General features: G+C 44.5%; 1 protein-coding gene and 1 long non-coding RNA gene across 2 annotated transcripts in view; one reads left to right on the top strand and one right to left on the bottom strand.

Annotated features, from left to right (window-relative positions):
• Positions 1 to 19992, top strand: part of LOC310746218 — a 55377-nt gene that overhangs the window by 18088 nt on the left and 17297 nt on the right. Inside the window, exon 3 of the long non-coding RNA XR_014540519.1 lies at positions 10083 to 10170. This is a non-coding gene — a long non-coding RNA (uncharacterized lncRNA). The remainder of the gene's footprint in view (positions 1 to 10082; positions 10171 to 19992) is intronic.
• Positions 202 to 18682, bottom strand: CYTIP (cytohesin 1 interacting protein). Its single transcript, XM_083579703.1, has 8 exons — positions 18272 to 18682; positions 15910 to 15959; positions 14398 to 14452; positions 12605 to 12707; positions 11884 to 11977; positions 10092 to 10161; positions 6723 to 6789; positions 202 to 3533 (listed from the first exon to the last, which is right to left on the bottom strand). The coding sequence occupies exons 1-8, from the start codon at positions 18428 to 18430 to the stop codon at positions 3067 to 3069; spliced, it is 1065 nt and encodes a 354-aa protein (XP_083435829.1). The 5' UTR covers positions 18431 to 18682; the 3' UTR covers positions 202 to 3066.

Raw genomic sequence — 19992 nt, 5'->3', positions numbered from 1 at the left:
TGTCCAAATGCACAGGTAGCTGATGTAGTGACATCCAGATGTTGTTGGACTACAACTCCCATCAGCGCCTCGGGGCATCACAACTATAGCCCCCTATAGAGGTGAGGGAGCTGAATTTTGGCCTTGCACAGGGCACTGCTGAAATTTGAAAGACCAAAGCCCCCCTCCCCTTTGTGTGTGCTGAGAATGGACATGCAGAAATTTGCTTCCCCGCATATTAATTATTTTTTGAAAAATGATATCCTGCTTTTCATCATGTAGGTCTCACAATAAAACTTACAACATACAAAATTTAAAAACATAAACCTCCAAAATTTAAAAGCTCAAGAACTGAAAATCCTTCTTTAAAATATGTAAAATGTTTAGGTTTCACAGACCTCCTGAAATAGAGCAGTTTTGACTAGGTGTCTGAAACCCAGAAGGGGCAGTGCTTGTCTAATTTATTGTTAGGCCCCCAATTTAAAAAATACGAAATTATTTGTGTGCAAGTAGTACTTAGTACAGGTACTCTGGCTCCCTGCAGTCAAGGTGTTTTGCTTATTAATTTGATACGCTTATATCTTGCTGCATCTCTTCCAACGTAGATCTCAAAGGTGGCAGGCAGAAAGTTCCCATACAGCCTCTCACCCAGAACCTGGTGAGATCCAGACATGCTTAGCTTCTGCACGGTTGCCACATCCTCCTCCCTTTAGGCCACGTCATGAAAGACAGCTGCTAGCAAGCAGTTCCAGGATTCATAAGAAAGAGGGGCCCTGACCACATCCTCTAAATGTTTTTTTTTTTAAGTTCACTCTGCTTGAGAACAGTAGGTGAAGAAGAAGCAAAGAGGGCGCTGATTGGAACTGAACTCTCCAAACTGTGCAAAACGGTTAATGTAGTTCAATGGGAACAGTGTGTACAGTGATGAACACTGGGGGGGAATCCTAACTTTACATATACCCTGATGGGGTCTGGTTTACTATGAGGTAAACATGCTCAGGGGACGTGGGTGGTGCTGTGGGTTAAACCACAGAGCCTAGGACTTGCTGATCAGAAAGTTGGCGGTTTGAATCCCCATGACGGAGTGAGCTCCTCTTGGCTCTGTCCCTGCTCCTGCCAACCTAGCAGTTCGAAAGCACGCCAAAGTGCAAGTAGATAAATAGGTACCGCTCTGGCGGGAAGGTAAATGGCGTTTCCGTGCGCTGCTCTGGTTTGCCAGAAGCAGCTTAGTCATGCTGGCCACATGACGCGGAAGCTGTACGCCGGCTCCCCTGGCCAATAAAGCGAGATGAATGCCGCAACCCCAGAGTCGGTCACAACTGGACCTAATGGTCAGGGGTCCCTTTATCTTTAAACGTGCTCAGAATTGCAGCCTTGTTCATTGCTATATTTTGCTCCTCCATTGTCTATCCTTCCTATCTTCCTTTAGAGCATTTCAGGGGCCTAATCTGGCCTGCCGGTTGATTTAAACAGGCCCCAGTGGCAGTATATGTCCCGGGGGGAAATCCTAAAAGCTCAACAACCTCAACCCTAAAAAATGCTCAAGAACTTTGGTCAGCCCTCACACATGTTCACTTCATCAAATCTGGCTCTTTGGAAAAAGTTTGGGCACCCCTGCTTTAGAGAGTTCAGAGTTTCCAGGACATCTGTCATTTAGGTGTAGGCCATGACCAGACCTATTCAACTCCAGAGGTGGAGCTATGCATGCCTTTCTAAAACCAGCCACTTAGAAATCAGAATCTCAAAACTCCATTTCCCCCCCAATGTGGACCTTGAAAATTTATTATTTTATTTTTTTAGCATGTTTGAGTTTTTAACCCCTCCCACCCCCTGCCCCTCGAACAACTTCTGATATCCATATCCCAATATTTACCATTTGGTGACCACCTTTCAGTTGTTTTTTGAAATGCAAATATCAACCACTACATTCTTCAAAACTGATATTCAAATATATACACATGAAATGCAATTTGAACTATATTTACAAAAGGGGGGGCTGTATTAAAGCACTTGGTCTTTTTTTCTTCTGGAACACACACCGTACATCAAAGAACAGGAACAGGCAGTGTAGTTACATCTGAAGGCTATAGCTCTAAGAACCCAGTTCATTAATGCTGCCAAATCTTCTTTGCACATACAGTCATACCTCAGGTTGCGAACGTGATCCGTGCAGGAGGCATGGTCGCAACCTGCAGCGCCACGTCTGTGCACATGCGTGATGCGATTTTGCGCATGTGTGTGATGTCATTTTGTGCTTCGGGGTTCGGTGCGGTTCGCAACCCGAAAACGTGCAAACTGCAGCGTTTGTAACCCGAGGTATGGCTGTACATGCAAGAAATAATTCTAAATATACTTGTATGCTGGTTCACAAGATTGCATCAATTCTCATGCTTATAATAGATTTGCTTTGCTTCTTAAGGCTCCTCAAATCATGCTGTACTCCTGCAAACCACTACACACATATACTTCTGGCTCATGGGTTACTTTTTCCCTGTGATCAGAAAGGGAGAAGAAAACAAGCATGGACAGCTGCGAACCCTTAATAACTGTGTGAAGGAAATGTGCTGCTAGAGCCAAACTTGTGAATGGGCCTTTGTTTGATCACCTAGATAATAAATATGTCTAATTTTCTTGTTAGCAGCTAGTAAGACTTGGGAAAGGACCATTGTGACACTTAGTTCCTAGCAGTTGCCATGTCTGACCCACAATGTATGAATGTCATTTGAAAACAGCCATCCACCCTCCTGCCCTTCACCCCCCAAATGCCATGTATACATATATAATATCGATGAGGATATCTTGAAACTATTTCAGGCAAAAACAAGTCTCTCAGTCTCAAGTGTTCCCTTCACCTCCATTGACTTTTCACTGAATGAAGTGCAGGCGCAATGTTAGGGATGGGGAAATCTTTGGCCTTTAGATGTTGTTGGACTCCAGTTCCCATCAGCCTCTGCCAGCATGGCCAATGATCAGGGATGATGGGAATTGTATTTTGTCCCTGACGTAGGACCTGCACTTCTGTTTGAAAGCTGCAGGTTGTTGCCCAGATATTCACTGAAGGATGCAGTTCCTAGCCCACTTCAGTTGTCAGACACGACTTTCTTCCTCTTCCACAGCTCGGTAGAGGCCAGGGATGAATTTCAGCAGCCTCTTTCGAACACTTCCCTTCCGGCTTTTCCGCGGGAGAGTCCCAAATATGTTCGAGACGTTGCTTCCATCCCAAGAGGGAGAGGCTGACCCACTGCTCGTCACACTGATGCTTCTGTGCCTTCTCAGTGAACTCTTCACAAAGGCAGCATCACTGTCCCTCGAGAGGAAGCAGTCGTCTTCTGTGCTCGACTGCCGGCTAAAAGTCCCACTGGCAGGATCCTCCGAATCGTAGGCTTGGTAGAAGCTGTCCTCACTGTCCACAGTCATTGAGCTCAGGCGGCTTAAACAGCTGCTTTCGCTGGGAAATCGGGGTTTGTTTGCCAAGGCTGACCCTGATCCAGCAAAATCACCAAATAAGTTAGATTCTTCCAGTCCCACAAATTCAAGTGGCGAGCACATTTCCCCTAGGAAAGAGACAGAAGAGAACACGCATTACATACCTCAAAACACACAAGCTGGAATAATATACAGTGGTACCTCCCTTTATGAACTTGATTCGTTCTGGAGGTCCGTTCTTAACCCGAAACCGTTCTTAACCTGAGGCACGCTTTTGCTAATGGGGCCTCCTGCCGCCACGCCACCGGCATGCGACTTCCACTCGCATCCTGGGGCAAAGTTCGCTACCCGGAACACCTACTTCCAGGTTAGTGGAACTCGTAACCCAAAGCGTTCATAAGGAGGATGGTACATAACCCGAGGTTCCACGGTACTAAATGTACTGATCTTGCTGAAATATCATTGGAGCTCTCACTTTGGAATGGGGGAGAAATTACATTCAGTTTTCATTTAAAGGTGATCCTTCCTAATTCACACTCTCTGAAACAACATGAGAACCAAAACACAGCCATCTTTCAAAATTCACACTTTCCTGGATTTTGCAATGCAGTTTTCCAGCCAAGTAAGGTGTACAAAAATCCATACACTGTGGTAAAGTGTGCATTAGATGCATATATTACTGAAAATAACATACAAAATTGAACTGTTATTTTGGGGCGGGGGAAATTGCTTTGCAAAAATGTGTAAGGCAATATTGCATACAGTTATGCAGATTAGGAGAAACGGGACTAAAATGCTGATGAATTTCCATTAGGACTTTTTCTTTTTTTAAAAAATTGCAAACTGGTGCAGAAATGTGGAGATATGAAATTAAGGTTGGGGGGAAATGCAAAATTGAATGAAACCGAAATTGACAGATCCACCCATTGGTAGCTCTCAGATGACACGATAAGCTCCCCAGTGTGTGTGTGTTTCACTTCTGCATTCTAACTGTGCACATTGTGTGAATGTGAAAGCTGGTGAAGTGTAGTGTGGTAGGCGAGACTGAGCTATGAATTGCATTTGCCATGAACTTATCAGGGAGCCTTAGGCAAGTCTCTCTGCCATCTGCAGAAAAGGAAATAATAATAATAATAACTTAACCTTGCGGAGTCGCTGTAAGGATTACAACTAAAAAATGCATGGTAAATTCTTTGAGTACTCAAACACGCTATGCTAGGAATGGGGAAACTCAGGTCCAGGGGCCAAATGTGGCCCTCCAAGTCTCTCTGGCCTCTCTTGGAACTCTAATCCCTATTCACCCTCCCACCAGATGTCAAAGGGAAGAACAACTACCATATTTTTAGAAGACACCTGAAGGCAGCCCTCTTTAGGGAAGCTTTTAATGTTTAACAGACTACTGTATTTTAATGCTTTGTTGGAAGCCGCGCAGAGTGGCTGGGGAAACCCAGCCAGATGGGCAGGGTATAAATAATAAATTCAATTCTATTCTATTCTATTCTATTCTATTCTATTCTATTCTATTCTATTCTATTTTTTCCCTTCTTCACACTCCAAGTGTTTTTGCCTGACTAGAATGTGTCATTGAACTCTGATAATGCCTCTTGCTTGCTTGGGGTGTGTGAGCATGCATAGAGGAACTAGCCAACTCTACAGAGGTGTTCACCCTCATTGCTCTTCTCCTCCTTTCTTACATTTATATACCACCTTTTCCTCTCAGGAGCTCTGTGGTTCTCCCCATTTTCTCCTCACAACAACCCTGTGAGGTAGGTTAAGCTGAGAGATTGCGACTGGCCCAAGGTCACCCATAGCTGAGTGAGGATTCAAACCCTGACCTCCTAGGCCCTAGTCCAACACACCACAGTGGCTCCACATTTGCCCCTGGCCCTGCCAACCTCTGGAAGTTTGCTCAGAAGGGGAATGTTCCTCACCCCTATGCTATACAAATGTTAAATTCTATTTTTTACTTAGCCAGCCTGAGAGCTGGTGTAATATAATGGTCAGAGCAGCGATGGCAAACTGATGTCCCTCCAAATGGTGTGGGACACCAACTCTCATCAGCCCCAGTCAACATGGCCAATGGTCAGAGATCAGGTGAGCTGTAGTCAAACAGTATCTGGAGGGCCACAGGTTACCAGCCCCTGCAATAAGAGCATCAAACTAGGGCTGGCAAGAATTGGATTTAAATCTCTACCCAGCAATGGAACTCAGTGGCTGATGCTGGACCTGTTACCATCTCTCTCCCTAATCTACATCACTTAAACTCTTCGTTGTTTCCAGGTCTCTGTGGAGGTCCCAGATCTCCTCTCTACCTTCAGTTTAGAGATGAGCCTAATTCATGTGACCTTCTATTTTGGGGCCAACATTTGTTTACACTTGTATCACATACTACAAATAATATTGCGTTTTTATACTGTAATCTGCCCTGTGATCCTCGGATGAAGGGCGGTATAGAAATTAAATAAATAATAAGTAAAGGCTGTTTATTAAGACTCTGGGGAGTTCTGCTTTCTCCAGTGTGGCTCACAGCAGCCTTGAAAAATCAATACAAGTGGATACAAAAATCATGTATGCATATTTAAGGCATTTATAAACTGCCCTTCATAAATACCTACCCCCCAGGCAGTCTACAATGCAGATTAGAAACAAAATAGCAACAATAATAAAACGTAAAGGTAAATCAATAAAACAAATACAATTAAAAACTAATCGGCTGGATCAGCAAGGTGAAAAGCTTCGTTTGCAGTGTTTAAAATGCAATTTCCTGAAAGCAGAAACTTTCAGGAAATGCACATTTCAGGCAAATGTTTTAATACCAGCCAGAGGTGTACAGTCAGTGTCATATGGCCACATTCACACCATATATTTAAAGTATTATCATATGAATTTAAACAGTAATAGCTTCCAACGAAGAGTTCTGGGAGCTGTAGCTTGCTAAGGGTTCCGAGAGTTGGTATGAGACCCCTGTTCCCCTCTGAGCTACAGTTCCCAGAGTGGGTCAAGAATCAATTTATCTTCACAGGGGAGTCTGGGAATTGTAGCTCTGAGAAGGAAGCAGGGGCTGCCTTCTCAGCACCCTTAACAAACTGCAGCTCCCAGAATTCTTTGGGGGAACTGAAGACCTATCATGGCAATTTATGCTATGGTGTTCTTCTATAGAGCTTCTCCCAAACCTTTTATCTGCAGGAGAGAACAAAGGCAAACCAAAATCTGAAACTCAGGAAACTCATTGACTCACTGGTGTTCACATCATTTTTGCAGAGGAAACTGGGGTGTTTATGCATTCTTATTTTCTATCATAGGAAATTCAGCCTTACCATTAGCAAGGTGGTGTTCTCGTAAGCACAGTGACTGGAACTCCAGCAATTTTTCTTGCAGGGTTTTCTGTAAAAGGCAAGCAGAGATCACTGCAATTTAGGGCACAACACTTTATAAGGTAGCTCGGTTATACACTCGAGCCCCCATTGTGATTGTGACAAACGTGTCCAGTGATTTTCTCTGAATTGGTCCAGTTGTGTCTGAGGGATTTGTATTTGTTGTTAAATGCAGTTTAGTGTTTTATCCCTCTTTCTCATGTTGCCTTTTTCCTGTTGTTGTTTTTTAAATCAGTATTTCAACCCCCCCACCCCCCAAAGGCATTGGAGTCAGTTGGACACTAATTAAAGTGAATGGTGGGGGTTTTTTGGAGGGGAGAGGGAAGGTATAATGCATATCCAAGTTATTGGTGTGGGGGGGGGGTTATGATGGACTTTGGGTATTCAGATTTCGAAATTTGCTTACTGGTCACACACCTGGGGAGTTGAGAAACTTCCAAGGGAAACATCAGAATCTAAGAGAAATGACCAGGAAATTGGACTAGGTGGGTCTTTGGTCTTATCCAAAAGGATCTCCTTATGTTCTTATTGGGACACATAATCCCATCTCACTTTCCCCTAGAACAGCTGAGCAGTGACATTCTGTACTGTGTATCATAGATTACTGCAAATGTATGTATTGCACTTCCTTTAAACTCCAATCCCTTTCCTTAAATCCCAGTGCGATTCCTAAAGCTTTCCTTCCAAGAGAGAGAAAGATCATCATCAGGGAGTTTATCCAAGTTTTGGATAAGTGACAAGACAACATTCTTCCTAGTTTGCCAGGCTTCATAATAATCAGCCACTGTGCTCTCTCATTAATCAGAGCAATGAAAAAGTTTGGCTCTGCGGTTCAAGCACATTTTGCTAGCTCTTTCTAGGCTGGATGGCAGGAATCCCTTGCCTTCTTAGCTGCTTTAATCAAGGCGCTTGCTACCATCCCAGGATTTGGTGTCATCTGGAGGTCACGCTCAGGTGGTGGCTTTGGGGTTATGTAAGCAGTTTGGCTGGGCCAGTGGCCTTCCCACGTTTCCTCCTTCGGTTTCAAGATTTTGTACCAGAGTGGAACAGCAGCAGAGTGCAAGGACCTTTCCCTCATATTCTCTGCTGGATATTGGCAGCATGGTTGCGGTAATGATTTATGGGAATTTCATAGCAGCTAACGACTTAATCAAGATGAAGGCCCCATTGTGCAGCTAAAGAAACCTTTAACCCTGTCCCTGCCAGGATTTCACGCCCAATGAGTAGAAGGGAAGGTGAAATAAGTTTAATTCCGAATCAGGGACAAGAATTCATGACCTCTGTGTTAAGGATAATGGTTTAATTTCCTGAGATGTTCAGTTATAAATGCATAGGTGCTTCAAGGGAGACCTACGTGATCAGGTCTCCAGTTAAATGCAGAGGAGCCTGAGCATGTACAATGGTATGTGTGCAACTTTCCACTAGGTTCAGGCCTTCCACTGAAGGTGTGGAGGAGGAGAAAGAGCAGCAGCAAGGCCAGTGGACACAATTCTGCTTTTTCCTTTGGTGGTTCAGTATCTGTGCAACTGAAAATCCGAACAAGGCTACTTTTTCTACTGGGTGTTGTTCCATCATGAATTAGACAAGGAGTTACGTTGTTAAAAACTCTGCAAAGTGGGGCTTTCCAATCATCAGAAGCTAGGTGGAATCACATGATGCTTGCTGACTCCCCTCTCCCAATATAAATATTCGGGGGCTGAAATGTACTTTCCTGGCTTAAGCTTCAGGCACAGAGCCCAAGGAAGGCTGAACGGATGCCATTCTGCTTGAGCTGCTGCCTGCACTAAGTCCTTTCCAGCAAGCAGAAAAGCTGGCTGCTCATTAATCACATTGCAAAATGAGTCAAAACTGGCAATAGAAGATTTAATAATTTTGCGCTCTTTTTATAACTGAAGACATGCAGCAGTACGTTGAGGCCCATTTTCTGTCTTCCTTGTCCCCAAAAAACAGTGTCTAGGGCAAGTGCTCTACTCTTCATTAGGCTAGCATTAGTGTAATATCCATCAGAGATAGATGGGCTTTCCCCCCTAAGGAACTTTCCTCCTCCTCTCCCCCACCCCCACCTGTTGAGACTACATTCTTTGGGGAAGGGGGTAATTCGTTGGGAGCAGCGGGCAGGGCTGGAGTAAAGTGGGTGGGGCCATTATTTTCCCCTTTCTGTTTCCCTTTCTCCTCCCTCATTCTCATTCTCTTTTTCTCTCTTCCTCCTCCTCTTCTCCCCACCCCCACCCCCAGTTGCCAGGGGAAGGATAGGATGAAAGATCTGAACAAATCTCCAGCAAAGGGCTTCCTCCACCTCCATATCAGATTTTCCCCAACTCACCCCATGTTTTCCCCCTCCTCTTCTCCCTCTGAGCTCCTCTCACCTGCATTAAATTAGGCTGAGAGCAATTAACATCATCCAACTGCTGGCAACAAATGCAGCTGTTTTAGAACAAGGGTTATATGAGTTCTAAATGTAACTCCAGCTGCTGCCTTTTGGACCAGTTGAAGCTCCTGAGTTATCTTGAAGGACAACCCCATGTAGGCTGGAACAGGCTGCCCCCCCTCCACTGTCTTGACTTGAGAACTTAGAACATGAAATATACTCAGAGTTGCAAAGTGATTTCATGCTCTTTATTCAGCTCATAGTGGTGAGGAGGAATGAATCAAAGTCCCCTCAAAGTATCTGCTTTATATACATTATTTTCACAATGGGCTGCACATGATTGGCTAATTCCGGAATTCTACTGTAAGCCAATCAGGTTGTGGATTCACTTCTATCTGGAGCATGATTGGGTGGTTCCTGCCAACCAATCATACTGCTGCATTGTTCTAGGACCAATCAGACTGCTGCATTCTGAATCCTATTGTTCTCGGACCAATCAGACTACTGCCTTTTGGATCCTATTGTTCTAGGACCAATCAGACTGCTGCAGTTTGGATCCTATTCAACTCAGTACATAACAGAACACATGACACCTCCATCCTTCAAGGATTTCATCACTGCCCCCAAACACCTGCCTAGCCCTTCAGCTGGCTCTCCTGATTCAGGTAGGACAGAGAAAAGGCTGGGTAGTTTCCCTGGATGCAGTGATTATAATGTTGCTACTTTGCATGGCAGATGTTGTTTTGTTGCTCTTATTGATTTGGGAGTATGTATATTGAATTTGCTTTTATGTCTCGTATTATGGTTTGTTATCTGAACCACTCTGAGTTCACTTTGTGAAGAAAATCAAAGATATAAGCCCCTAAATAAACAAATGTATCTTCGGGTGGTTTCTGCATAAAGGTTAAAACTGATGCTTTCTATCCTTTATATAGAATCAGTACCTTCAAGAACCGCAGCTTAGTTTCCAGTTCCATCCGCTTCATTATAAAGGATTCATTCACAGTATCTAACCTGCAAACAGTAAGTATCATTATTATTATTTATTATTTATTATTACCACAATTAATAAAATTTCATACTGCTAATATGAATGTCAGGCATGTGTTTCCTGCATTGTACTGTGGCTCCAAATAGTCTTGGTTGTTTCTCCCTTACCAAATATAAGCCATGCTAAAGCTCACAAGGAGAATGGCGATAGCCATCTCCTGTTCCAGTGGTACCTCGGGTTAAGTACTTAAGTCATTCTGGAGGTCCGTTCTTAACCTGAAACTGTTCTTAACCTGAAGCACCACTTTAGCTAATGGGGCCTCCTGCTGCCGCCGCGCCGCCGGAGTACAATTTCTGTTCTCATCCTGAAGCAAAGTTCTTAACCTGAAGCACTATTTCTGGGTTAGTGGAGTCTGTAACCTGAAGCGTATGTAACCTGAGGTACCGCTGTACTTGCCTCTGGCAAATATGAACGTTTGCAGACATCATTTGCATACTTGATTTTTGAGACAGACAAGATTGCTATTGGGACAAGAATGTTTTATATTTTGATTTTGTTCTGTGAAAACCCCCTGAGACCTCCGGGTATAGGGTGGTATATTAATTCAACAAATAAATAAATAAAATTAAAACAAGCTTAATAACTTCTGGCAGCTCAAGTGGATAAGGAGGCAAACTTGGGCTCATGTCATCACTGATTCTTGCCTAATCCAAGAGAATATGTATTACTGGTTAAGAATGTGAAAGGACTTGAAATCCATTTCTGATTAAATGCCATTAAATAGTGCTTGAGTAGTGGGGGCAAAGAGATATTCCAGGGTTGTGGTTGAGAAAGAGAAGGGAGCATAGGAGAAAACAGGTGTACTTTTATTAAGATGAGGAGCCTACATCCCCTCTGAGTTCTGTCCCATTGATATGTCCCAAAGGAGCCATAGCGTAACAGACTTTAATTGATTGTCATATGTCAGCCACATTTTAGGCTGTGTTGCAACTATCGGGCAACTCAGGCTCTGAGACTGGCAGGTGCAGCTTACTGTCCCATCACCTTGCTGTGAAGTGACATGAAAGAGGGCCTTCTCTGTAGTGGCACCCAGACTACGATATTCCTCCTTCCTGGAGGTATGGCTGGCCACAATATTGTTGGAATTCTGTTGCCTTATTAATAAAATGCTCGGTCTCTCAGGCTTTGGAGGGGCTTGCTTAAGCAGTTATGAATTTTCTTATGTATCTGGATTGTTCTGCTGTCCCCACTGTTTTGATTTAAATCTGTTGTCATTTTAATTGTGTTTTATGGTTTGAAGTAGTGCTGCTTTATTTAAAACGTTGTAAAGTCCTCTATGATCACAATGCGAAGAGTTGTCCGTAAGTTTCTTAAATAGATTGAATACTGTTTCAGATTCTGGACTTAATGGCTGTACAGACACCACCTTTTTCAGTTAAGCTCAATTTATGGTAAGCCAGTTCTGTTGCTGCATTTGGGCTCCTGCTCATTCTGCTGAGTGGGGCCCTGGACCTTTGCCCCAAAGTCCTGCCCTGAGTGCACCATTGGCTTTTGATGGCAAATGCCTGCCTGCCTGCCTGCCTGCCTGCCTGCATACTCTCTCTAATATTCTGAATCCTGGAATGTTTCTTGTGGCCTGTGCCCATTGCTGGAGATCGGATGCTGCCTTGGCTGTTTCTCTGCAGCAATAACAAACCATGAGAGACCCCTTTTTGTCTTCTTAGGGCAGAAGGGCTTTTGATTACCTCAAAAAGTTCCCTGATGACTTGATCAAGTCCACCATTTGCTTATGAGCAAGTCCTTCGGTGCTCATTCCGTTGATGTTGGTCAAAATATAACCTGTGATAATTCAAAAACGGATATAATTAGAGACTGTATATTCATTGTTCCCTCTGTATCCCTAAAAAAAAAAAAAAAAAGCAAATGGGAGAAGCAGTAAACCAGGAGTGGGAAACCTCAGGCCCAGGGTCTGACTGTGGCTGTCCACACATCCATGTCCAGGCCTCAAGACTCTGTCCAGGCCAGAGGTGCCAACTTGAATAAAATATGGGAGGGGGCAGGTAAGCCCTGCCACACATAATCGATCACATGATGCAGTGCATGCACACCATTTGAACGGCAATGCCCATCAACTGGGGGGGGGGTAAAGGCCCCTCTGCCCCTAGAGGTTGGCTCCTATGGTCCAGGCCAGTCTGCTCACTGGCTTCACTCTGTGCCATCTTGTAGTGATTTTATCTGACTAGAATGTATCCTTGAATTCTGGCGCCTCTTGCTTACCTGCATGGTGAGAGGGGTGGGTGTATCTGTGGTGTCTGTGTCTACGTCCACACACACACACACACTACTGGTGTGTGGCCCCTGGAAAGTTGCCTGTGAGGAAGTGTGGTCCTCGGGCTGAATCTTTTCCCCATCCCTGCAGTGAACTTTGTTTGGGTGAATTTTAGGGTGGGGAAAAAGGCTAGTTACCACTTTGGAGTCCGGCAAGAGAGGCGGGGCTTCCTTCTTTAACTTTGCAGATGTACGTGCAAGTTTCCAAGGAGTGGCTGATGTGGCGCTGCAATCGAAGGGTCTGTGAACAGAAACACAGCGTTGGGAACAGGAAAAGGTTTATCTTGCGGCACCAGCTCACAGAAGTAGTATCGAAACTGGCTTACGTACCCATCAAACTGCATCCTCCTACCCAGTCACTCTCCCACGCAACACTGAAACAAATGCTTCCTCTTTCTAAAAGATAAATAGTAGAGGGGAGGAACTAACAGGAACAAACAGTGTTCCCACCCAACAACAAGGCTGTCCTTCTCCTTCCCAGACATTTAAAGAAGATCAGGAAGAAATTGCTCATATGGCACCACAAAGGAAAATATGTGTCCAAGGCCCTGGTGTGTTACACAGCTCTAAGACAGTCTGACAGTAGGTGTGTATAATAATTCAATAAGCACCCAGTAGAACAGGGGGACACTTTATTATTATTATTATTATCATTATTTATTAAATTTGTGTACCACCCTATACCTGTAGATCTCGGGGCGGTTCACAACATAAAATTACAATGTCAGGATCTGGTCAGAGGCAAAGCAATGTTCCTTAGGTCTCCTGCCTGGGCATAGCTATTGGCTGCAACTAACAAAATGAAGGGAATGTGAAGCAAATCTAAAGTACGGTAACTGTTTTGGCCCTAATCAGGTCCTGTCCAAATGACTAAACAGTGTCCCCTCCCAAGGTTAGCTCAAGCCATTTTGCTGCCTGAGGCAGAGCAGCAAATGCTGCTGACACGGCCAACCAAGTGGTTTTGGCACCTCGAGCAGGAAATCTCACAAGCATCTCTGCCCCTCCCTGGCAATAAAAATAGAACAGTAACAATTTGCTGTCCTTTCATGACACCCCACACCAGCTGCCTGACGCGCCTAATGGCAGGGCTGGCCCTGCAACACCACCTCCCCGCTCCAATGGTTAAATGCCCACAACAGATATTCCTCACAATATAGCACTGGAAAAGGAAGTGAGGGGAAAGGAAGAAGAGGAACTCAGACACCTCAGGGGCCTCTTTCATTCATCTCTGAGGCATTCAGTGCTGTGAGATCTTCTGAGCTCTCACAGAAAGCCCGATCCACCTCTTTATGCATGGTAAATAGCTGTTGTTGCTGTAACAGTTATATCCCAAGTTTCTTCCAATGGGGGTCAAGGTGGTCACATGGTTCTTCACTGTGTCCCCATTTTATCCTCAACAACAACCCAGTGAGGCAGACTGAGTAGAGTAGCCTTCTAACTTTCAACCCTTCTCTTCCAGGTCCTCATTCAGCACTCTAACCAGTAGGCCACACTGGGTCTTTCATAGTTATGAAATGCTGGCTTAGCATGGAATAAAGACCTCCCCATTCCAGTCAACATGGGGTAACAACCACGAGGAGCAGTTTAGCACCCCATGAAACATTCTCTTTCTAACGGTTGTGAAGAAGCACTTCTGTTTTGTTTGTTTGCATTTTTGTCCCCTCCTTCCTCTAAGCGGGATACATGGTTCTCCCCATTATATCCTCACAACAATTTTGTGTTAGGTTAGGTTGAGGAAAAAGCCAGGACCAGCTCCAGGTTTGAGAGAGCCAAGTATCCCATAGTGTGTACACACACACACACACACACACACACACACCTGCTTACATGTATGAGTGTGCTTGGGCTAACCTGATAATGGCAACAGCACTCCAGAATGGTTTGAGAGCTCTCATTTTAATATCCCTGCATTCATAGTGTTAAAGGCTCACCTGAATTTCAAATCCAAATGTTTCATTATCATCTTTGAAGATTTTAACTGACTTTCTGCAGAGAGAGAGAGATACACAGATACACACAAAGTCAATAACCCATTGGAAGGAAATAACGTGTTTAAGGCTTAATTTAGAATAAATGTACTGTTCATCATAAGCATCAGTAGTTCTTAACAAGTGCTGTGCAATGAAAAATCTAGAATCTCCCCACATCTCCAAAGATCACATGGACAGGATTATTTACAGGACGTATTGTGCACATCACCATTCCATCATCACCAATTGTACACATCACCAATCCATCATTCTCACTGTGAGAATGTGGATTGACTGGATGTGTGCAAAGCTGAGCATTCAAGGAAGCAATCGTGTCATTGCCTCTCATCTCCTGCAGCCAAGGATACTTGAGGAATTCATCCTCTGACCAGATCTGCACATCCCAGACTTAACAAGCAAAACTGTAAACAGTTATGCTTCAGATTTCACACTTCCCTGAATTCTGCGATGCAATTTTCAGCTTCAAGAAAGATGAAATACTGAAATGCATATAAAAATGTTTAGGAGAAAATACCTTTTTAAAGGGGGGAAATACATTCAAAAACACAAATTTTCATGCAGATTTGATTATTTTTTTAAAGTAGCAGAAGTGGGAATGAATGGACTTCTGCATAAACACATCTGAGAGTGACATGGATGAGAAATAGACTCATCCATTCATCCTTCCTCCCAGCTCCCAGCTTACCTCCATGTTTTCCAGCATGGCATCATTTCAACCCACTTTTGAGTTCTGTGCTGGGCATATAGTGAAATGACCACCTAATTGCTTCACCCTTCACAATACTATATGCATGAATCCTTTCTGTCCCTATATTTGGCTTTCCATTTTGGTTGTGTGGTCTGGGCCACTGAATGAAAGGAACGCATCACATATAAAGTGATGCCCCACTTCCTCTGCACCCTGGCCTTCTGTCTACCCAATTGGTAGCACAGGGGAAATGACCAGCCATGCACCGGAGAAATGATTTCAAATCCATTCCCAACATCATCATCGTCATCAAAGTATATACCACCTTTCATTTCAAGTAGAAATACGAAGGTGGTTAACTCTCTAATGATACTCTGCCACACTGCAATATGTAATGGTGGTTGCATTAGCTACTGGGTTTAGGGATGGGCTGTGGGTATGCATTGCTCAGTCTTTCCACAACTCTCCAGCCCACGGATTTCATTGTAGTTATTTGTTTTTTCACACTTTCATCTTCCTCTTTCAGTATCTGTCTTGGGCCTCCACACACAATTGTCACATTTCTAGTAGCAGTGTAATGAACTAATATTTAGAGAGAGAAAGCAATGCCTTTATTACCTTAAGGCAGCCCTGTTCAGGGAAGTTTTTAACGTGTGATATTTTATTGTATTTTTGGTTTTTATGGAAGCCGCCCAGAGTGGCTGGGGAGGCCCAGCCAGATGGGCGGGGTATAAATAATAAATTATTGTTATTATTATTATTACCTTTGAGGGCCAACAGAGTCACCTGAAGAGATTGTCCTACTTAGAGCAAGCTGGAAGGAGAAGAGAGAAAGGAGGGCATTGCATTAGAAATTCATTTGTGTCTAGAAAACAAAATGCTAGATGAAAGCTTTACATATGCAAAACTGCCGGTGAGAATTACGATCATATAAGGTCCACCTGGTCCAGGGTCCTTTGAACAGGGCGAAGCAGGTGACTCTGAAAGTTCAAATTCAGGGCATGATGAAGACGGTTACACCCTCTTGATTTCCCCCAGCTTAGGAACACAGAAATGTTAAAAATGGCCCTCCTGGATCAAAAGCCCATCTGCATTCTAAACCCCACAGTGGTCAACCAGCTACTGTATTTCCAGGAATCCCTCAAGTGGGGCAAAAAGGAAAAATTCCTTCTCTCCTGGTTGCTCACCAGCAGGGTGGTGTTGGGTGGCATCCTGACTCTGGTTCAAGCACATATCATGGCTACTAGCTGTTGATAAAGGCATCTCTCCAAAGAGTGCTGGCCCTACCATTAGGCAGAGTGAAGCTGCTGCCCCAGACAACTGATTTTGGATGTCATGAAAGTGAATAAATTGTAAGTCGTGGGTTGCCTTTCAGTTGTGACTCTTCACTAACAGAAGTGGTTGTGCTTGCTCAAGGCAGGGCACTGGATTTTCAAAGAGTCCTCCTACCCAGTACAGCTCTTCCTGTTTTGCAGTATCTGCTTCTGAAGAATAGCGGACCCTCTGAAACAGAATGGGGTATGCCATAGAGGGTGCTATTGGTAGAAGGGATCAAGGGAAAATGGGGTGTCTCATCTTGTGCTAGTGAAAGTGCATTGCTAGGGCAAAGGCACCATTTGATACAACATCATCAACAACAACGCGTTTACTTCCAGGGAAGGGGGAAAGGAGCTTATGGGATTTTCTTCCTCAGGTGCCAAAATAACTTGACTGGCTTTGGGTACTGTGCCAAAATACCTAGGGCCAGCCCTGACTCAGAGGCACCAACAACCCAGTCATCACCATTGCCTGACGTTAAACGATTTACACTTGAGGGAACAAATTTCAGCTCCCAAAAGTGGAAAGCAAGAGCCTCTCTTGATTAAAAATATAATCCATCTCAGCACATTTGTCAACTGAGAGCAGTCCCAAGTATGGCATACCTTAGTCAATTTAGCAAGCAGCCAAGGAACTTATTGACAGAGGTGGCTTGAACAGTGAATTGATCTTGGGCCCAAAGCCCACGCCTATGGTTTCTTTCAAGATTTAACCACAGCACAAGCAAGCACTTCAGACCATGCCTGGCCACAATCCCTTAGAATCAACTGGGATTGCCTGTGCCAATCCTAATTCCTGCTTCTGTGCCCAGGGCCTGAGAAGGAACACCACCTTTCCAAGTCACCCTCCTTTCCTAATATTAGTACTCAAGTTGTTTTGGCATCTGAGGAAGAAAATCTTACAAGCACCTCTCCCACAGAGTAGAATTAAAAAGACAACCCTTTGTTTCCTGGTCTCAAAGCTTCAAATCAGCTGGCTGAGCATCTGAGGCAGCTGCCTCCCCCTGCCTAATGGGCAGACCAGCCCTAAAACAGTAGCCTAAGACATGGAAATTGAACAGGTGTAGATTTCTGTGGCATAGAGATAAATGGAGGGAAAGCCTCACCTGCTAAATTTCTGTGGTTCAGGTGAATAATATAGGCCAGCATCTAGGACTGTTAAAAGATTGCAACTCTAAAAGCAATAGACCAGGCACCCCCAAACTCAGCCCTCCAGCTGTTTTGGGACTACAACTCCCATCATCCCTAGCTAACAGGACCAGTGGTCAGGGATGATGGGGATTGTAGTTCCAAAACAGCTGGAGGGCCGAGTTTGGGGATGCCTGCAATAGACAGTTCAGGGCTGGCCCAAGACATTTTGGCACCCGAGGCAAACCACAAAATGGTGCTCTCCTCACCACCAGGGAAGAAGGGGTGAATGAAGGTCTACATCAGGAACGGGGCAGGGGTGATAAAGATCACACCTTGCCTCATGTGTGGACCAGCCCTGAATCTACCCAACAAGTCGTCTGCATGGTTATTTCCCATTAGCCCAACTTGGAAATGAATGAACAAGAGCAGCAACGGAAATGTGAAGCATAAGAAAGACATATCCCAAAAAATTACGTGGTGTGCTGAAGGCAACCCTCTTTATCCTTGATACCTCTGATAGATATATTTCCCACCCCATTCTCTTGACTGTAACTTGGTTTAACTGGTTTTAAAACTCTTTTGAACACTTATCTGCTTTTAACACTCTTTTTAAATTGTTGTAACCCACCCTCGTGGTGAAATCCGGATTAGAAATAATAATAATAATAATGAAACATACCTGCTTGTAGTCCCTAGACAACATGTCTATTGAATTTGTGAATGCCTGGCTTCTTTTGTTGTCCAGTGGTGGGTTACCTACTGGGTCCAAGTATGGGGTGTAAACTGAGCCCACACAGTTGGCGTTGCGGTTCTGCTGAATGAGCCTCTTTAAGGACATCTTGAATTCAACTGGAAGTCATTCACAGGCTAGCATTGCTTAACGAACCTTGCGCGACTGAGGAAGGAAGCAAACTAAAAACATAACCTCAGTTGTGAGCAAAAGTAGCAAACGCACGAACGGGGTGGGGAGGGGAGAGGAGAACAAGGCCATGTGACTTGTGGTTTAGGTGCAGTTTACATAAATCTCTTCTCACAGATCAGTCAGTGTTACTCAATGTTTCTTTTTAAGCTTACAAGAGTTTGTCCCTGCAATTAAAGCAATCTGCTTATTCCCTCCCCCCCCCCAACACACTATCAACCCCCCACCCTCCCGTCCAGGAACACACACTGCTTGGATGCAAACAGAAGCAACTCTTTATCGTGCAGTTTCTATGCCCCCTTGATAGTTTGTGTCTAAAACACCATCTGGCTTTAAATGTCCTTGGAGTTGATGAGTTTGCTGCTTTCTCAGGCTTGTTTAGGTTTGTTTTTAACTCCCCATTTCCCACGGAACAGGACAGACTAATAAGATTTTTGTTAATATAAATAGATTAAAACCATAACTTACATGTAAAGCAGTAATTCTTCAAGTGGCGGCAGCAGGAGGCCTTACCCAGGGATGTGTTATAGAGTTATAGAGATTGAGGGCCACATTCTGTTCTGGACAGCTTTCAGAGGGCCACATGAATGAAGCCAGAGGCAAAAGTGGGAGGAGCAACAAAAGGACGTTTCACCTTTCCTCAGTAGGCTAGTGCTTTTTGCATATCCTCAACACACTCCTCTTTCCAGGCAAACATAGGCAATATCAGAGCAGGGGCGGGTTTTAGGGGAGTGCGACTGGTTCAACCGCACTGGGTGTCGAGTCAAGAGGGTGCTGCAACAGTGACTTGGAGCAGAAGGCGCAAGAGGCCAGGGGTGCCAAATTTTTGTGTCACACAGAACGCACGCCGGAATCTGAAAGTCCAAAGGCCACCACTGAGTGCAAGGGTATATTCCAGTCTGGCAGAAGCACTCAAGGGGGGTGCAGATCAGTGCCAGTGAGGGGTGTGGTGCTAGACCAGCAATGTCCAACCGTGGACCATGATTGACAGGTAGATCGCCCTGGTGCTCCTGGTCAATCGTGACACGCCTTGCCCTCTGTGCTGTGTCCCATCGCTGTCACTGGTGAAGGGGGGGGGTAAACTGAATAACTCTTGCCCCAGTCCCTAAAAGAAGCTCAAGAACTCTTGTCATCCCCTTGTAAAAACAGCTCAACAATTCTGCTCACTCCCCCTCATAAAATGGCTCAACAACTATGGTCGATGACAATGGGTAGATCACTGCCAGTTTTATTATACTGGGAGTAGATTGCAGTCTCTAGAGAGTTGGGCTTGCCTGCGCTAGACCATCCTGAGGTCTAGACAGAGAGCTGCATTTGGCCTCCAGGCCTGACACACACACACACACACACACACACACACACACACACACGTATGACTAAATGTCTGGTGTGTACCCATCCTTAGTGTTACCTGTGAAATGGGCCTTTATCTCCCATAAACAGCTATATAGGGTCAATCTGATATCTGTGCAGGATTGTTA

This window comes from Podarcis filfolensis (genome assembly GCF_964270895.1).
Source record: "Podarcis filfolensis genome assembly, chromosome: 1".
In the NCBI taxonomy this organism is placed as follows: Eukaryota; Metazoa; Chordata; class Lepidosauria; order Squamata; family Lacertidae; genus Podarcis; species Podarcis filfolensis.
The sequence above is the reverse complement of the archived record's forward strand: the minus strand, read 5'-3'. Positions and strand labels throughout refer to the sequence as shown.